The sequence below is a fragment of the Manacus candei genome, unplaced genomic scaffold (assembly GCF_025592945.1).
Source record: "Manacus candei isolate 608988 ecotype Guabito, Panama unplaced genomic scaffold, ASM2559294v1 h1tg000005l, whole genome shotgun sequence".
Taxonomy (NCBI): Eukaryota; Metazoa; Chordata; class Aves; order Passeriformes; family Pipridae; genus Manacus; species Manacus candei.
In genome coordinates this window covers 22,235,219-22,253,886 of record NW_026138053.1, presented here as the reverse complement: position 1 = coordinate 22,253,886, position 18,668 = coordinate 22,235,219, and the positions used below count along the sequence as shown (strand labels likewise).

Below are 18,668 nucleotides of genomic sequence, written 5' to 3'. Positions count from 1 at the left end.
TGCTGGAAGATATGCCTAAAAACACACAACATGCTTCCAAAATGTTGTGCTAATTAAAAAAAAAAAAAAATAAGAAAAATAAAAGAAAAAACTCCTCATAGACTTGGACAGAGTACTGCCCATCCTGCTGTGTGTCTGATAACATATTCCTGAGAGGCTGTGCATGCTGCAAGCTTTTCATTCAGTGTCTTTGGGTGTAGTATGGCAGAATATTTGAGTCCTTAACATTTAGTTTTAAACAGTGCAGAATGCATTGAAATCCAGGCATTTATCTGTCTTCAGAGTGCACCTGCATGTAGTCAACAAAGGAACACTTTCTAGTGCTGTAACAAAAACCATTACTTTCCCACTTCTCTCCAGTTAGCATCAGACATATCATATAAGAGCTGGAGTACAAGGCAGACTTTGCAAGCGGCCACAGCAGTTCTTACTGGTTTTTGGGTTTCCCAAAAAGATCTGTGCTCAGTGCGTTGTTCTGCTGCCAGAGGCTTTATCATGTGGACTGAGTATTGTAACAGAACAGGCAACACCATCTTCATGTGTTTTTAGACATGTTATTTACTGGGGTTTCCCTGAAGAAAGCTCAGGGATTCTTTCCTTATGAGTCACTAACAAAGTGATTGTTTTTATATAAACTTTCCTTCAGCTGGTTAGAGTTGGAACACAGTGTCTTGTGCTCCTTCTGGGGTCTGACTTTTCTCTTAATTTCTTTTAATAATTGTTCCTGCAGCCAGCAGGATGGTTTGAACCTCGTGGCCTCCCCCCCACACTCTCACTGAGTTCCGTAGCCTTGAAAATCACAGGTCTGGCCAGCAGAAGTGCTGGTGGCAATCACTGCGTGTGTAAGTCCACTGCTCAGCTTTCTACCTTGTGGTGCTTTATCGACTCTGCACCTTACTTGTGGCTTAGGGAGGATGTGCTCTTGACATCAGGCAAACTGGATTTGCGCTGAAACTGTAATTTTAAAAAAGGTTGATAGTTGAGTTCAGCGGCATAAAGGTTAAAAGCCGTGAAGTTCTGTGTTTCCATAATGGAAATCACTAAAACTGGAGAGATGTATCCTGCTCTTACATACCTCTGAATCCTTTCCCACCCTCCTTGGTGGCTGCAGCAGAGTGGTGCAGAGTCCCTTTTAATTACCTCCTTCCATGGCTTTTGATTTCAAGCCCAACTTGATGGCGCCAGGGACTGAACCACAGGGAGATCTCCGGGCAAGTCCTGCCTGTGTCGGCCGCCTCGCCAGGCAGATGCTGCACTTCCTTGTGGGGTTTTTTTTATTACATTTGAAATTTTTGAGCTGGAGTCAGGAGCTACGTTAAAATCCAGTAACTCTGTAATGCACTTGTATGTGAGAAGTTCTGGGCTGTGGACACCAACCTCTGTTCTGCTCCCTGACCTCACTTAGGGGTATTTATAGTCTGCGTGTACATGTATGTAGTTATATGTATATTTGACTTCACAGGTAATATATTTTGTATTTACAGATTTGTTAAGATGCCTAGCATTATTTTAAGCCAATAAGTATGCAGAGTTCTTTGAGTCTTTTTCATAACCCAAGATTGTATTTCTTTATTTTTACAGGAACAGGAATGGTTTAGCTGGAATGAAAATGTTCATTCCACTGCATCATTAGCTACAGGCAATTTTCAGTTGAAGCCTAGCCCATTTTTCATGCTAAAGTTCTAGTAGTTTGACCGTTAATCAACATGTAGGATGAATTTCTGGGGCTGAGAGAGCTTGCCTGTAATTTAAGATGAACTCTTTCTTGTTTTTTTCTTATGAAAGGAAGGTAGTTGGAAAATAAATTACATTTTAAAGAGTTCACCTCTCTCTCACCCCTTTCTACCATTCCCCTTCTGATAAACACCCCAAAAGTTTTCATTAGATGGATATGGAGTTTTAGCTGGAATAGCAGATCCTCAAGTGTGTCATTTGATCCTCCAATAATTCTAAAACAACATTCTGTTGGATGAAACTTGTCTCTGACATGGTGACTGTCTCAAGTGTCTTTTGTACTGATAGTCCAGTTCAACTTGCTTTTATCACTTTAAATATTAATTTTAAGGTCTTGGATGAAGTTTTTCCTCCCCTTCTCCATTACCTGGAAGCTGTAACCAGCAGCCCATGGGACCATCAAGATCTGTAGTCAACTATTACCTGCCTTTTCAACTGCCTGCTCTTCTCACATAAGGTGAAAATTCAGAGCACTGATCCTCCAGTTTGGAGACAGTGATGGGAAAATCATGCTTGGAAAGGCAGGAGTTGTTTCCTTACACCACTTCTCTCCTCTAGCCTGATGAGGCTCCCTAAATCGCTCTGCACAGACCTGTGGAACATGCAGTGCTTCTCCAGGCTCATGAACAAAGTGGTCCAACAAGAGTTTCCAAGCCCAGTGGCTTAAGAGAAGTCTTCTCCTAAGGCCATATTCCTCTTTTCCCAGGCCCACTAAGCAGCAGAAGCAGCTTTGAGATAATCAGTGAGCTCATGGGAGTTTTTGGAGACCACTGCCCAAATATCTTCTCTCTTTCCTACCAGATATACTCCCAAGCTTAATGTGAGAGCTGATGCAGAGCCCTTTCCAGCTCGGAGACAGGGGAGTATGGTTTGGAATATGGACAAGGATCTTGTGGGGGAGGAAGGAAGAGAGCCATGTAGTTCATATAAGATGCAGAGTTATTTCAATTTAACTGTCGAGAGCTCTCAAAGGCTGCACTGATCTACCCTGTGGAGGTTGAGAAGCAGTTTCATTGCAATGATGATAAAATCTTCTTGTTCTCGACATGCAGTTTCATTTGACTCTTAAGGAAATAGTGCAGCAGCCCTGGAAACAAGGGTAGTGTCAAGTGCTGTCTCTCACTGGAAGGCCTGTGGTCTCCTCCATCAGTGACTCAGACAAGATCACACCAGTACTGTACAAAATGGTGTTCCCTCTTGGATCTGCACTGCTCCTAACAGAGACTACCAACACATATGCTCTTTTCATGGCCACATCATACCAGTGTCTCAGAATTATCTGATGTCTAGTTAGATGTCTTTGGGCTTTCTTTTCCCTTGTTATTGCTAACTGATGAGCTCCCAGTCCAGCGCAGCAGCTGTCATTAGTCTGTCAGCATATAGCTATTATTTTTCTGGTTTTCCAGTCCTTGAAGTTATCTGTGTCTTCCAGGACAATGTTCAATCTTCCGTTGTGTTGACACTACCTCACAATTTTGTCTTATGGGCAGAATCAAATTTAACTGGCAAGAGTTTGCTATTTTATTTCAGTAAGACTGATCCCTTTGACACTTTGATGAAATCCTTCAGGGCTGCTAGTTCTTCTTCCTAGATTATAATTTATTTATCTGTTAGAGAGTTGTTTTACTGCATCTTTCATTAATATTCGCCTTTATAAACTTACTTGCCAGTCTTCTAAGGGTGTCACTTTGCTGAACCAAATACCTGTCAAGTTTCCCTTAGTCAGAAAAATCAGTTTGGCATGCTCTGCCATCTTTTTCTTTTCTTTTTTTTTTTTTTTTTTTAAATTTTATTTGAAGTCTTTCTTTAGAAGTATGTTCAAAAGCCTTGCATTCAGTCATGGTTTGACTAACAAGCCTGTACTTGCATCTATTTTCTTGCCATTTTATTGAGTGTGGGCACTGCACTCGCTGTTCCACAGAAGGTACCATGCTGGTGCCTTCATGCTGTGTTTCCACACCCACTCCATGGAGTGGAGCTGCTGACTGAATATGGGTGTATATCCATGATACTTTTAGGAGATTCTGCACAGTGTTGTTTTTTTGTTTGGTTGGGTTTTTTTTTTTTTGAGGGTAGCAATTTATTCCCTCAATGCCTCCTTTCACATCTGCCCTGGTTAGGAAAGAGTGATGATGATACAGTAAGGTTTGTTGCACCTGAGTTGGTGCAAGAACTTTTGTCTGTGAAAGCTTGGTGGCCAAAATACTTTGCTCTGAGAAAACCAATGGAAACCATCATGTCAAATAGCAAGCTTCAGGACTGATGACTCAGGTTTTCCCCTGCTCTGGTCTGGAGGACAAGAAGCTGCCCATGACAGCCATGAGGAGCTGGAAGCAGTAATGCATGCTCCTGTGACCCAGCACTTTCTCCTTTGATGTTATCAGTAAATTGCACCCTGAAATACAACCTGTGATTTCAGACCAGGGTTCTTCCTCTGTGCCTCCTTTACTGCTTCCCTGGCCACTGACTGGTTTTTGCTTTCAGGTCTTTTTGTTTTTGTACTGGTTCAATTCCTATTCCTCTTCCAGCTCTCCTAAACATGCAGGCATGTTCCCTCGGGTAAGTTGATTTGTTCGTTCACATCTCACATAAACCTTCACTTTCTTCAGCAGTGGTTGATGTGGTTCATGTGAACTTTGGATCACATGAATCCTTGTAGATTTTCTTGCCACTAACCCATGACCCTGCACTCACACGTGGTATCTGTATGTGAGTGTAAAGGAGTACATGCAGTTATAGGCATCTGAATTTAAATTGTGCCAGTTTATGCTGAGGTATGTGTCTAATTCTAGACAGCATTGGGCACAAATAAGAATTGTTTAATGTGGAATATGTAATTATCAATTGAGAAATCTGCACCCTCTCAGATGCCTTGTCAACACTTCATGTCTCAAAATGTGCAGTATCCAGCAAGCTTCGGTGTTAACCTTTGCTGGGCCATGCTGAACATGTGAAAAACCAGTGCTTTTTTGTGTTTGCACAGGATCTTTGTTTGCAGTGATTAATGGTCCACTAACAGTGTCCAGTGCAAGTTCAGTGCAATGTACAAAGTGTCTTTGATGCCAGACATTCTACAGTGCTGTGCAGAAACTAAAGCTAATAGTCATAAGCCTGAGAGGACTGGAATGTTTTCAATTTACTTTTAAACAAATTACTTTATTGTGCCATTCTCACATGGGAGTAAATTCCACAGCCTCAGTGCCACATTAGACAAAACTTTTTTACCTGCTGGTTTCTGTTTATGCTTGGAGAAAAGAAATTAACCTCAGTTAGGAGTTGGGGGGAATAAGACAGCACTATTAAACTTGGTGGGAATTTTGGCAGGGGCTTTGCTGGGAGCAGAGTGGGATACAGGAGTACAGGATGTAGCTGAAGGATGATTTGTGGTGCAGAGTGAAGTTCAGGAGTTCTTTGTGGCTGAAAATCAAACTCGTGAAGGGCACCTGTAGGACAAGCATTAAAACTGGCTTTGCCACTTCTGAAGCGTAAGGAAGTGGTTGTTGTAGTCTGAGTAAATGGCAGTGGATACTGGGAAGAAGGTTTCTAGTGATTGTGGTTGGAGATGGATTGGGCCCAGTTCCTGAAAGGAGCAATTCTCAAGTAAGTAATGGGTGCCTGTATCCATACAGGAATGACAGCTCTTGACCTCAAGGAGAGAAGGCGTCCCTGAACTCACCACATTGCTCTTACAATGGTAAAGATTTTCAGACTAAGACAGGGAAGTTTTGAGAGAATGAGACTTTGTGGTTTAATACCATGGATTTGTAAAAATTTAAAATATGTGCAAAATGCCTAAGTAGGAACATGGATTCATTCAGCATTGCTCCAAGTGGGAGACCCTCTCATGCTAATAAGTGCATTGTGATCTTCTGGTAGATATAATGCACAACCCATTTCAGGGACTCCTTTTGATCTAAACATGAGTATGCATTAATTACTAACAGAACCAAGAACACTTGATTTTTTTTTTTTAACTGCTCACTTAGCCTTTTTTTATACTAAACCTTTTTTTTACAAGGCTTTTGTTTTGTACTTATTACATGGTTTTATGGCTTTATAAATCCATAAACAATCAAGGAAAGGATTTGAGTTTTGTTTTGACTAGTTTTTGGTTTTACCTTGGCCATCTACAGTTCATTAGTATTTTATATTACATGTCACTGCATGGAAATCCAAATGGAAAAAAAATATTACAAGTTTAAGTGATGCTCAGGTAAATGCAATTGCAAAAATTGGAAAAAGAAATCCCCTCACTTGAAAATAGCTCTAAAGCCTTTTGTTTTCCTCTGATATTTCTAACTCCCGTCTGGTCTTTTCCAGTATAGTGGCTCGTCTCTGCGCAGTGGCTTCCCATAAAACCTTACATCAGTTACAAAATTAACAATGTAAATGGTGCAAATAATTTTGCAGTGTCCTCAGAGCCCTAAAGCCTTTGCTGCCACTGGTTTGGCCTCTAGAGAAAGATGTACCTAAAGGTAATGTACACTGTAAAGGACAACAGGGAAAAGGGTCTATTTCCACTCTGACTTGTAAAGCAGGGAAATTCTGTCCACTTGGTTTCTTCTGAATTCATAACTTTTTTCCTATTTGAAATAAAAAGGTATATGTTGATCATGGCTGAAAAGAAACCAGTATGTGTACAGCAGGTGACAGATTTTTAACACAGCCAGATGCTGCCATGAGTTAAGCCTGAGATCAGGAGTGGTACTCAGCAGTGCTGGGAAGCTTGTGGGGGCAAAGGCAGGGCCAGTCCTTCCCAGGTGATGCCTGTACATGGTTTATTTCCATGAGCAGAACAATGATTTTGTGACAAATTTGGATTTTCTAAATAGTTGAAGGTGTGTTTCAGGAGTTGTTGTGGAGCTTCTCTCCCTGTGGTGGGGAACAAACTGTGTAGGAGAGGACAGGGTCACTTTTGTTTAAACCAGGCCAAATGTTCCTCTCCATCCTGTCCCAGCAGCAGGTGCCCAGCTGCCCTCTTCAGATGGAAACACAACTGTGGTGAGGGAATATCACCAGGACCTGAAGCTGGATTAGCTTTCCAGACTGGGCAGGGTAAGGAGCAATAAGGTGCTTTTGCCTAAGACTCCTCAAACTCTCTATAATGCACTCACTTCCTGCCCATCTGGAAAGGCCTCTCACTTGCAGAATGTCTTGGGAAAAGAGAGGAGGAGGGAACACGCTGAGAATGAAGCATCTCGTCCCCTTTGTCTCCCAAATGCCTGTCTGCAGCAGGCATATAACCTGTGCTTAAAGGTGGCTCCCTGGGGGGCCTGAGTTTGGCAGGCAGACTGGTAGGAAACACGTGCTCTGAAGCCAGAAGGTGTCTCAAATTAAGTACTTGAATCTTGCAACGCAGGTCTTAATAATCCATGAATGGATTAATACTAATATGGTCATAAGGCTATAAATTCAGGGATTTTGACCTCAAAGTCTTTGAGTGTGTTTAAAAATAGCTCACCCATCCTCATTTTATCACTTCATATACTCTGACACAATTTTGGAACCTGCTCCATCCCATCTAGCAGGGGAACACTATAATTAAGAATCAGTTTTGAAGGGCTGTTCTCTCTTGGCTTAAGGCAGAATAAGGCTTTATGTATTTTGCAGGACATTATAAACAATTCATCGGCTAAAATTAGCAGTAAAAAGGGAGCCCCAGCTCTTTCCTGCCCTGTGGTTTGTACCACAAAGACTTAGTGTTTTTAAATCATGACAGAGCTCTCTAAAAACCTTGAAAGCATATTATGTATGTGTCACTTTGGCTCAGTTAGGAATAGTCTCACCTCCGAGCCAGAAGGCCATGGGTTCAAATTCCATGCCCGCCCTTGGATTTAGCTGTCTCACAGTAATTTTATTGCAAAAAACATTTTTGAGTAGAACCATAGGGGAAGAAGAGGGAAACTCTTGTGTCTGTAACTGCACTGTGAGACATTCAGTCATTGGGACGGTAGGTTAAGCCACGGCTCCTCCTGCCCAGCTTTGCTCAGCAGGCATACACCCTGGAATGGGAGACAGGGGAGCCCTAATGGTGTGGCAGTTTTTTGTCTTCTTGACAAAAGCAGTTCCAGTCCTTGGGAGTGTGTGTGGGAGTTACTGCTCCCTGCCCAAAAGACCTTTGTGTTGTCCTCGTGCTGCCATGAGGATGGGGATTCCTTGGCTGTACATTATTACACAAGAGCTGCAAAATCGGAGACATCAGATGAGTCTTGACTTCACCTTTTGCTGCTTATCAGTAACAGAAGGAGGGAAAAAATCAATCCTTTTGAACTGAAAATGGCATAGGTCATTTAAAAAGTTAAATTGCAGAAATAACCAAGTGAAAGGCGAGGTTAGGGTTGTTTGTGGCAACAGTAAAGCCAGGTGATCTTAACTGCAGAGGTAAACTCCATGTGGTGTCTGCTTGGACCTCAGGTGAGAGTCCTAATCACTAATGTCCTTTTTACCTTGCTCAAAGAGAGGAGGTTGGAGCGACTTTAACTTTTATAGTTTCATTGTGGTTTGTGCCAACAAGAATGTGGTCTTATAACATGAAGTCTTTATGTTTCTTGCTTACAGATGTGTATTAACTTACCAGAATCTCATTGTCTCTTAAAATTTATTTTAGGGAGGGGAAAAAAAAATCTTTCATTTTCTACTGGTTTTATAGAATAAATAGAAGGGTTTGGCATATTTATACAAAATGGAAGCCATGTCATAAATGTTGTGTGCAGCACAGTTGCTCACAACTCATTTCTTACCCTGAAAATAATTTACCCAATTATTTTCAATTTCTGTTCTTGTGGCATGAATCCAAAATGCTTCTGGATGGATGATTTTCTTTTGTTTAGATAGATTTGTTACACTATGATTTTCTTTTGTTTAGATATATTTGTTACACTTCAGTAAAGTGCTTGGTGTTTTCAAACTCCTCCTCTGATTGGTTTTGAGGCTTTTTTGCTACAGAAATGTTGCAGATCACTTCTTGCTTGCAAAGTTAAAGGGCATCTTAGATGGGGAGTATGGAAGTGGTGATCATTGGTCAGTGGGGTAGGAGTTCCTGCCAGAATTTGTAGACCACTGTGACTCTGCCTGACGAAGGGCTTATGGAAAATCCATTAATGTGTATGAGAGCTTTGAATCTCAGGACCTGAATTATCAAATGAATGTTTTGATGAGAACTCTGGCTGAGATATGTTTTGTATATGACTAACATCTGGGAAAGGCAGATTTAACAGCTTAAGATACTGGTGGTTCTTGTATGTCCACTTGCTAAATTAAATTACATACGTTCCTGTTATGAATTTTTTTTTCAGACAAGCAATTACCGTGGGTGCCACAGAAAGTATGAGAATTGGGGCAAGAGATGGGGGATAATCCCTCTTGTCCTGGCAGGACTGTTGGCTCATTTAGTCACATCTGCGATGTGGGGTAGGGTGGTCCCTGCAAGGCTTGAGTTAGTAATAGTCTGTCAAAATTCAGGGTAAAAGGCGGGGTAGGGAGGTGTCCACAAGACAGATTTCTGTGCTAGGATGGGGTCCATGCTGGGAGAAAAAGATTGAGAATCCTTCCCATGGAGCCTGGGTGAGCAGTGCTGACTGAATGGGAGGCAAAGGAACGGAAATGGTGCCGCTCCGGAGCACAGCGATCCAACTGTGTGAAATCAGTGTGGGTGCTATTAAAATGCCATCTTCCTCTCCCTTCCCCTTTCCTTCCTCCCTCCCTCCCCCTCCGCTGTCAGCCTGGCCGAGGAAAAGTCAAATAACGTAGGACTGTGTTCCTTGGCATCACAACTGCAATTTGCCTTTAGGGGCTTCAAACTTGAGAATGGAAGGTTTTAAATCTTGCTGATTCGTGCTATTCCAGCAAGCACATGTGTGAGGAGAAAGAACAATGCCAGTTCGAAAGAGAAATCACAAGTGAGAAATCATTGCTGCTAAATCAGGTGTTGCAGAGGTCAGTGGAAAAATCAGACACTAAGAAGAGTAGGAAATTACTTTGTTTAGAGCTGGGAAGGTTAACGAGGATGAAGTAGAAAGTGTTCTCTGTGTATTCCACCCCTAAGGATTTGAGCAAAGTTAGAGGGATTTATTTACTGATTATCCAGACTATACAACTGGCAATAAGATTAAGTGAGGAATTTTGGAACATGCTGACATTTCTTATTTGCATCATTTACTGTGGAGATCATTTGTCGGTCCTGCACTGAGTTTGTGGTGAACCAGGGCTTAGTCTGGCCCAGCAGAGACAGATCTGGTACTTCTCATGGCTTGAGGGATGTGGGGGTGAAAACAGTTTAATGTCCTCTTTTGCATCTCAGAGAGGAAACATCACGTTTGTCTAGGTGCTTATCAAAGGAGAATTTCAGAATATTTTCCTAGACACCATTAATTACGGAAAAGAGTGGAGTTAGAGGAGACGCATTGCATTAGATCAAGTAAAAATAAAAGACAAGGCTGTAATTTATAGAGCCCGTGCCCTGGATGCTGTACAGAGCTCCCCCAGTGCAAGGCCCCTCCGAGCCCGTCCCTCCTAGCGTGCACAGGGATCTGCACGCTGCCCTCCTCCTCCTCCTCTGGTCACAGTTATTGCAACCAGGCTGGTGGGTGCTGAGAAGTTACCATGTCAGCTGGAGGAAGTGAAGGGGGGCCATGGAATAGGAGTTCAGTACAGGATCTAGGAAAAACAGAATTGTGAGTTTTATTCGTTATTCTGGGTGCCTACTTCTAAAGTGATCACATTTGATGAGAAACATGCAATTCTTATGTCATGCACACAGACACATTAAGTCATAAACTAGACTTACTTAAACTATACTAACATGTAATCTTGGGAAATGTATTTCACCCAACCACTGTCCATGCACTGAGCACTAAGTTGCCCCACTTTTGTAAAATAAGACAATTCCTTGTTCCTAAAGGAATCCTTAAGGTGAGTCTTGTGCGCTGTTTCTGGAATAAGGAAAATTTTTTAGCTACCCTCTCTTGCATAGTTGCTGCCAAGTAAAAATCCTCAGTAGTGATCAGTATGACTCGCATTCCTTCTAAGAATGGTTTTGGTAAGGAGGTAAATAACAGATATAAAAGGCAAGGTGTTATTTTAGTCTTTGTGATGACTCTAAATATTTCTCTGATCAGCACTAATTTTCTTGCTTTCTGTTTTCAGCTTCTTTTGTAGAAGCTCCCAGATTTGTATTTTTTTTTTTGTTCTTAGTGGACTGCATACCACAGCCAGTAGCTTTAATCCTGTAATCCTCAGATGTCCGGCTGATGCCTCCACCCATTGATTACTTCCCTTCACAGCAAATGATCCTATCCCCCTCACAGTTAATGTCCACTGCTGGATCAGGCTGCTGTCTCTGGAAATGTGTAACAAATACACAATAAATGTCAGCCTGAACATCATCGGGGCTAATCATTGCACTTCAAGTCTTCATCATCATGACTTGAATTCCAGGGTAACTCACTGCTGTTTGTGACTTCCCAATATCCACTGACCTCCTTCTACACTGAAGTAAGAGCAAATATCGTGCCAATAGTATCTCACATCCTAGATTTTTTTTTTTTCTAATGTGCTTTTATAAATATGGGGCACTTCATGTGTTGTTATGACAAGGAAATTCTTTGAAAAGTTTGCAAATTCCAAAGTAGTATTTGTTTTATAAACAAAGGTGCTGTTTTCCTTATGCCAGCCTCTTTCTGCTTTTGCTTGTCCAGCAGTCTGTTCTGAAAGGCATGAAGCAGCTGTTGGCCCCAAATCAAAACTTGCAGTGCAGGGAGGGTTATGTAAAAGTCCTTTGTGTGAGAGATGAACATGGCAGCAAATGGTGAAACTGGAATGCAGATTCTTTCAGGGAAGAGGGCTATTGACAGTAAGGTTTTATTTTTTTTACTTGATTTTTGCATAGAATAAAAAATACAGGACATTGTAATTTTTTATTTTTTCTTTCATTTTCAGAAATCCCTTTTCCTGTTGCAGTGTTATGGGCTCTTAATTTCACGCTGCTTTGCACCCAGTATCACCCACTGGATGGATGGGCTGTAAGAGGCTGCCTAGTTCTTTCCCTCAAGGCAGGATCTCTGTACCTAGGCCATTTCTGAGGGATGTCGGTCTAATCTTTGGGGGAGATTTGCAACTTTTCTAGTCCATCCATTTCTGTGCTTCACTGTTCTTACCATATAACACTTTCCAAATATTTATTTGGCATCTTTTTGTATCTGCAAAGACACTCATCTCTACCCTTCCACAGGTGATTTCTTTTGAACTCATCAGTCCTAATTATCTTCACTTTTCCTTTCAGGTAAAATTTTACAGAACCCTGAATGTAATTTTCAATGGTTTCCTGTGAACGCTCTCAAAACGTGCCATAAATTTCTGGTAGTGTGATAACCAGCACTGGATGCACAATTCTTGTACTGATTTCATAATAGCAAGACATTGTTGACTAATATTCTGTTTATATTGCACAGTGGATACAGTTCCTTTTCTGCTGAACTGCTCCTTAAGTGGCTGTATGTTTGTAACTGATTTATTCCTGCCCAAGTCAAATATTTTCTGTTCATAATGAATCCATCTAGATTTTTAAGCTGTTTCTCTAGGTCATTGTGAACTCTGGTCCTGTCATGTAACTTGTTCCCATTCTCTTCCAGTTTCTTCTTATCTGTGAGTAAAATAAGCACAGGCTATAACCCACCATCCTGAGCTTTAAGGCTTTAATAAACATGTTATAAAACACAGCCCATATGAAAGTCCCCTTTCATAGAGTCTTCCAGCTTGACAGCTTTTCTATGGAAATGAGTATCCAACCAGTAACTGCAGGGAGAGCACACTTCCATTAATGAAAATGTCACATGAGATTGTGTCAGAAAGCTTTACTGAGGTCTGAAATATGTGATATCTCATGTTAGTACCTTACCCGTAAGATCTGAACCCCTGCTCTAAAATGAGATTGGATTAATTTGACATGATTAGTTGTCAACCTGTTAAAAACTGTAAGATGAAAGTAACTCCAGATTGTTCGAGTTCTGGTAATACATCATTCCTTTCAGTCTCATAGTTTCAAATCAGCTTCTTGATTGAAGAAGGCAGGAAGAGAGCCTGACATAGATTCTTAATGTTTGGGATGGCTAAAGCCATGTAAGTACTTGGGGAGCAGTATGGGGATTCAGCAGGAGGATTTAGCTAATGGTCTGTACTATGCAATGTCTGTAACCACAGAGAAGAATCTGAGTAGATGATTGTTTAAGCTAATCCAGAGAGTTAAATACTTGGGAATCAAATTGAGCCTAGGGTGTATCATTCTTCTCAGGGGTTATGAAGTGAGAGAGATCGTGTGTGTAAGGGAAGCTGGATCATAACCTCTGCTTAGAGGAGTTCAAGGCTGCTAATGAAAGCCTAACAGCTGAAAGGGGCTGCCTGTGGGTGGCTCAGTAAAGGGAACAGCAGTACAAAGTCAGAAGATGCTGAAAGCATGGAAGAGAGTGGCAAAGTCACCCTCTGTGAGGGAAAAGGACAACTTCCAAGCTACCCGGGAAGTGTTCTTTCTCTGCTGCTTGCTTTGTTGTAAATACACAAAAAGTAATGTATTGTCATTTACTTGTGGTTCCTTCCAATAAGAAAACCTCACTGTGTGAAGCCATCATGTGGTTTCAGCAGTCCTCTGGCAAAAGGCACGCTATGTACAGCTGAGAGGATCTTAGCTAAATTATATATACAGCAGCATCAAACTGCAGTGGAGAGAGAGTCAATGGAAAGATTTAGGAAAAAGCAGGGGGGTTTAAGACAACTGTAGTGTGCTGAGTGTTTGTGCATTAAAGAAAATATTTCTTGGACAGGAATAGATGAAATAGATTCTATATTTGGCAACTGTGAATTAAAGCATAAATAAAATCTGGAGGGAATAATAAATTTTCAGGTGGTGGTTGTTGTTATGAACTTGCATCTGTAAATGAAAGATCCAAAAGCAACTCTTAAATGAGCAATTTCTTACTGAAGCCATGGACGTATTCCTTAGTGTACAGAGAATTGTTTTGCTGCTGCTCTGGTTTTTTACCCTGGAGTCACTCACCTTCCAATCTGCTTCCTCTTGGTCATTCCTAGTAGAATGCCTTTTTGATTACAGAAAATTGCTTGATACACTTCTCTAATGAAAACGCTAGACAAATGCTCCTTCTTGGAACTGACATCAGGAATGTTATACAAGACATTCTTAAATATGCTGGCAGCTGCCCTGAATGTAATGAAATCATGGAAATTAGAAGTATTGCGCTCTCTGTGTGGCCAGCTCAGGACTGTTTTCACTATGTTACCCAGTTTTGCTGTGAATTTTAAAAGGAATCACTTTTCATTACGTTTTCTTGGGACGTTCTTCAACACGCTTGTAATTTCTACAGTCAGGAAAATTATCCTGATATTCTAAGATGCTGCTCCTTTGTTTTGAAATGCACACAATTCCTCCTGCCCACATCCCTTTGCACCGCACTAAATCATTCCTGTTGCAGCAGAGAGTTTACAGTCTTCAGAAGATCGAAAACTTTTCCAGTAGAAATGCATGTGTAGGGTGAAATCTTATTTCCACTGCAGCCAGCAGTAAAATTCCCACAAACTTAAGTGGTTTGGATTTCACATGCAGTTTTTAGTCTGCTCTTGTATGACATGTTAGTTAATCCTTAACACGCTCTCAGTGCAGAAGGTGTGTAAATGCGGGAAAGCAGCAGAGTAGCAGTGGTGTGTACTTTTGGGTTTCAATCCTTTCCATGCAGGGAGTACAGGGCAGATCTGAAGGACAGGTGAGACCCACAGCAGTGTGCGAGGAATGGATATTATTTTCAGTCTTCTGAAGTGCAGAGAGCTGAAGGGAAGGACCTTCTCCCTGTGGGGGTGTGTACATAAATGGAAGCACCGTCCTGGCTCCTGGGTTACCTTCCCTTGTCTGTGGTGTTTTCACCTGTTGCTTCTCTGTAGCTTTGGTGTGTTTTCATTGGATATTCTGAACTTGGGTTTTCCAAGATGAATTAATTTTATTTACCTGGTTTTTAGTGCTCCAGCTTCTTCTGTAGTTTCTTTGTTGGAGACTTACAAAGGTCCCTAAAGTAATTGCAGTTGTGTTCGTTTGAAGTGATAATATTCCATTCCTGTCAACAATTAATAGCAGTGTTAAGCAAGAGTCAACTGACTGAAAACTTAGCCCAGATTCATATGCTGTCACTTAACACTTGCTGTTGGAATTAGCAAGTTCTGGCTCAAGGATGAGGAACACTGAAAGGACTGGGGCTGCCTTGGCTGTTGGGAAAGGAGGCACAGAAACCTGTTTCCACTTCTTCATTCTCCTTTCCTGCTCAGCTTGACCGTTCTGTTCAGCTGCAGGCAGAGAGATGTGGAACGTTGCTGATGGGTTCTGGTGTGGGTTTATCCCTTGCAGCAGACTCGCAGGAGCCTTTCCAGAATGCAGAGGGACAGGGTCTTGGGCTGAGGGGTGGCTTGCACTGAACCTGGAATCACTGTGGTGCTCGGTGAGAAAACAGCTGTTGTCAAAGAATGGCCTGGAGATGGAATAGGGTGTCTCTATCCCTTGTGATGCCCAGCTTTACTAAGCAACCTCATCTATGGATGCTGCCGTTGGCACAACGCAGAGGCAGCTGACCAAAGAAAACCTGTAGGTGTACTGCAGGGCACAGAAATCTGTTGGAAGCAGATTTCCATCTGCTTGATGCGATGCAAACAAGATGGTTTCTGGCATGAAAAGCCTTCAGTTGAGACATCAAATCATTAGGAATACTATGGCCAGAAACTTTCATAATAAATTACTGTAAACTCATAGAAGATTGATCTTTTTTGATTTCAGAGAAAATAAATCAACAATATGAAGTCAGTTCTGTTACAGTTTCAAACAAGAGGCTATTACCCTTTGCCTTAAAGATCAGAGAAAAATTACTATTTTTACTTTACATTCTCTTGATGAGGATAATGATAAACATCTGTCACTTTGCTGCTTAGCCAGCTACAAATCTTACTGCAATCTGTAATTTAAACAGTAAAAAAAAAAAAAAAAGAAAAAAGATACATGAAAAAACTGCACTTTATATGGTGAAGAAGAAAGAGAATAGAAGTCAAATTCAGAGGAACTGGGAAGGGGCCATTTTTGGTTTGCTTGGCTAAAATCTGCAGATATATGACAGATGTATGATTTTCCATTTATTTGATATGTCACAAGGAAACTTAACATTAGTTCCTCTTCAAACATAGAGACTGAGGAAGATAATCTGCACTTTGTGACTTTTTGGCATATGCAGTTTATTAACAAAATAAAGGTTTTTTAGGTATGTATCTACTGGTGTTACAGCATAGAAAACCCTATTTTCATCAAGAGTTCTCTCAGTGTCCTCCACAGTCCCAAGATTTTTAGGAAGCATTGCTAATTATTTTTAAAGATTAGCTGTTCTTTCAGTAGTTCACCTGTACTTTTGAAACTTCATTTGCTATCACTTGGCTTTGTTTCTAAATGGTACAAAACTATAACTTAACAAAGCACAAACACCTCATTTCATTTAGACTGGACTGATCAAGATGTAGTTTAAAAGGAGTAGATACGAAGTGCTAAATGAGCAGAAACTGGCCCTGCATTAGGAAATTAAACCAGAAATCCCTTTGTGGCCTGGTAAGAAGGCATTTCATGCAAGGAGAAGCCTCTTTGGTGATGTTTGCATATCTAGCTCTAGTGGCCTTTCACTGATGGCTGAGATACTCATTTCAGCTGCTCCAAGATTCTCTAAAGCACCAGAGATATGCAGATTTTAGCTAAACACTCCACTGTAAATGGAGCTGTGCTGGTAGGGCTCTGGCTGATACATAACTAGTTCTCCTTATTGGGTTCTTCAGTTTTGCAAGTACTTTCTCTTTCTTCGTGTTCAAAGCCGGGTTGGGTGGGGCACTGAGCAACCTGGGCTAGTGCAAGGAGGTGCCTGCAGGAATCTGCCCGTGGCAGGAACGAGGTGAGCTTTAAGATTCCTTCCAACCCAAACCATTCTGGGATTCTGTGATTTTTATGCTTCCAGGTATCCACCGAACAGATTTAGATTTTATAGTTCAAGGTACCAAGGCTCTGGCGGTCGTTTTCACGGAGAAGTATTATATGTCAGAGTTTGGGGAGCGTTGTTCTTTGTACTTTCTGGGTAGAAATTCCTTTCTTTTGGCACCTTTGAACCTCAGAAAGCAGTTTGCTTTTTACCAAAAGGCTACTATTCTTTTTTTAGGTTTTCTTGTATTTATACAGGCTAGACTGGAGCAAAGTACAGGCTTTTTAGCTTCTAGTTAAAGTTCCTGGTATTTTCTTTAATTAGCTCAGCTGTTTACATACAAAGAAGTGTTTTTCTGTCCAATGAAAAAGAGACCTCTAATATATAATCCAGCAAATGTTATGCTGAGCCTTGAGCACTGGAACCACTGATGCTTTTGCTGTTATCCTTCATAAATCCTTTGTTTATGTAGGTGCTATTCTCACCCAACAGGTTTGAGGCTGAACTATGGAATTTGTCACAAACAAGTCAGCCTTAAGTAACATGGGTGGATTTTACCCATAGGAGGGTACAATTCAAAATCCAGACTTAGGGTGCTGCTTTCTTGCATGGGTCAAGCTGACTGAATCTGAATGGTAAAAGATTTGTTAGTAAGTTTTGCAGTATGTGATCTGAGGTGATAATTTTTTGGTGTGTCATTTATCACCACAAGTCTTTGTCTGAACGCTTTCTTTAATATTTGTTTGGAAATATATAATGTACTTTGTGCAAAAGGTCTCATATGGCATTAACTTTAAAGGTCCTAATTTCATGATGCTGAACATTAATGTTAAATAAAGTCCAGTACTTTATATTTTAACTTCTGGGTAGTCTTTGTATGAGTTACTTTGCTGGATTACTACAGTTTAAGTCCAGGGGTTTTTTTCCCCCCAGTATATTTCCAGTTTACTGCAATCTGAAAGACTTGACTTTTCTTTTTATTTTTCTTTTGTGTAGACTGAAAATGAGGAGAATGGCCAAGCAGACAATTTTTCAATGGACCCCCAGCTGGAGAGACAGGTGGAGACAATTCGAAACCTTGTGGACTCCTACATGTCTATTATTAACAAATGTATCCGAGATTTGATACCGAAAACAATCATGCATCTTATGATCAATAACGTAAGTAGCAGCCAGGGTTCTAAATTGTTTCAACATGTCTGTCAAATCTCTTACTCTCAAACACACCTCTTGGATGCAGCAGCAGCAACAGCATGTTCTAAAGACAACGCACCCCCATAAATGTCACACTCTTAGACAAAATATTCTAATATTCCATAGTATTAGGAAGTTCTGCAGCCTTCTCAAAGGCTGGCACACTGCCTTTGGTGCTTACCCCAAAATGCTAAAGACTGAATTAATGTACATATCAGTCAGAATGTAAGTTATTATTTAAAGGTACATCACACTTGGTTTGGGGTTGGCTTGTTTGTTGTTTTGGGGCAGGGGGGTTGCCCCAAAAAAAGGGGAAAACTGGGAGCTCCATCTAGGCAGTCTGTGAGAGCAGCAAAGCAGAGTTGTGCTTCCTTGATTTTCAATCTACAGCCTTTTGTCATGGGTTTGTAAAGTAGTTCTTATTTTATTTGGGTTTCTCTATATTTTCAGGTTGCCATTTTAAAGGAATAAATCTAGAAACCTTGGACAGTGTTGTTTAGATAAGCAGATGTGGTTGGTTGATTTATTGTGTGTGTCTTTCTTAGATTCGAAGATTCTTTGCTTAAAGAAATGGCTTTCAGATACTGTTGTTATTCCACTGCAGCAGGATCTCAGCCTTTGCTGCCTGGCAGAGTTCTGAATGGACCTTGTTGAAAACTAAGCTTAATATTAGTGCCACTGCTGCCATATAAATTACTGATGGGGAGCACAGCTCCTGCTAGTTATGAGTAGCACTGTTTCGGTGAG

At 41.0% G+C, this 18,668-nt stretch overlaps 1 protein-coding gene across 9 annotated transcripts in view; it reads left to right on the top strand.

Moving 5' to 3' along the window:
* DNM3 (dynamin 3) overlaps positions 1-18,668 on the top strand; it is a 169,927-nt gene that overhangs the window by 127,329 nt on the left and 23,930 nt on the right. For all 9 annotated transcript variants that reach the window (XR_007907506.1, XR_007907505.1, XM_051805931.1 and 6 more), the window contains one exon: positions 17,724-17,888. Coding sequence is in view for 7 of the 9 variants with exons in the window: in XM_051805931.1 (XP_051661891.1) it covers positions 17,724-17,888 (165 nt within the window). In the remaining 2 variants the exon portion in view is untranslated. The remainder of the gene's footprint in view (positions 1-17,723; positions 17,889-18,668) is intronic.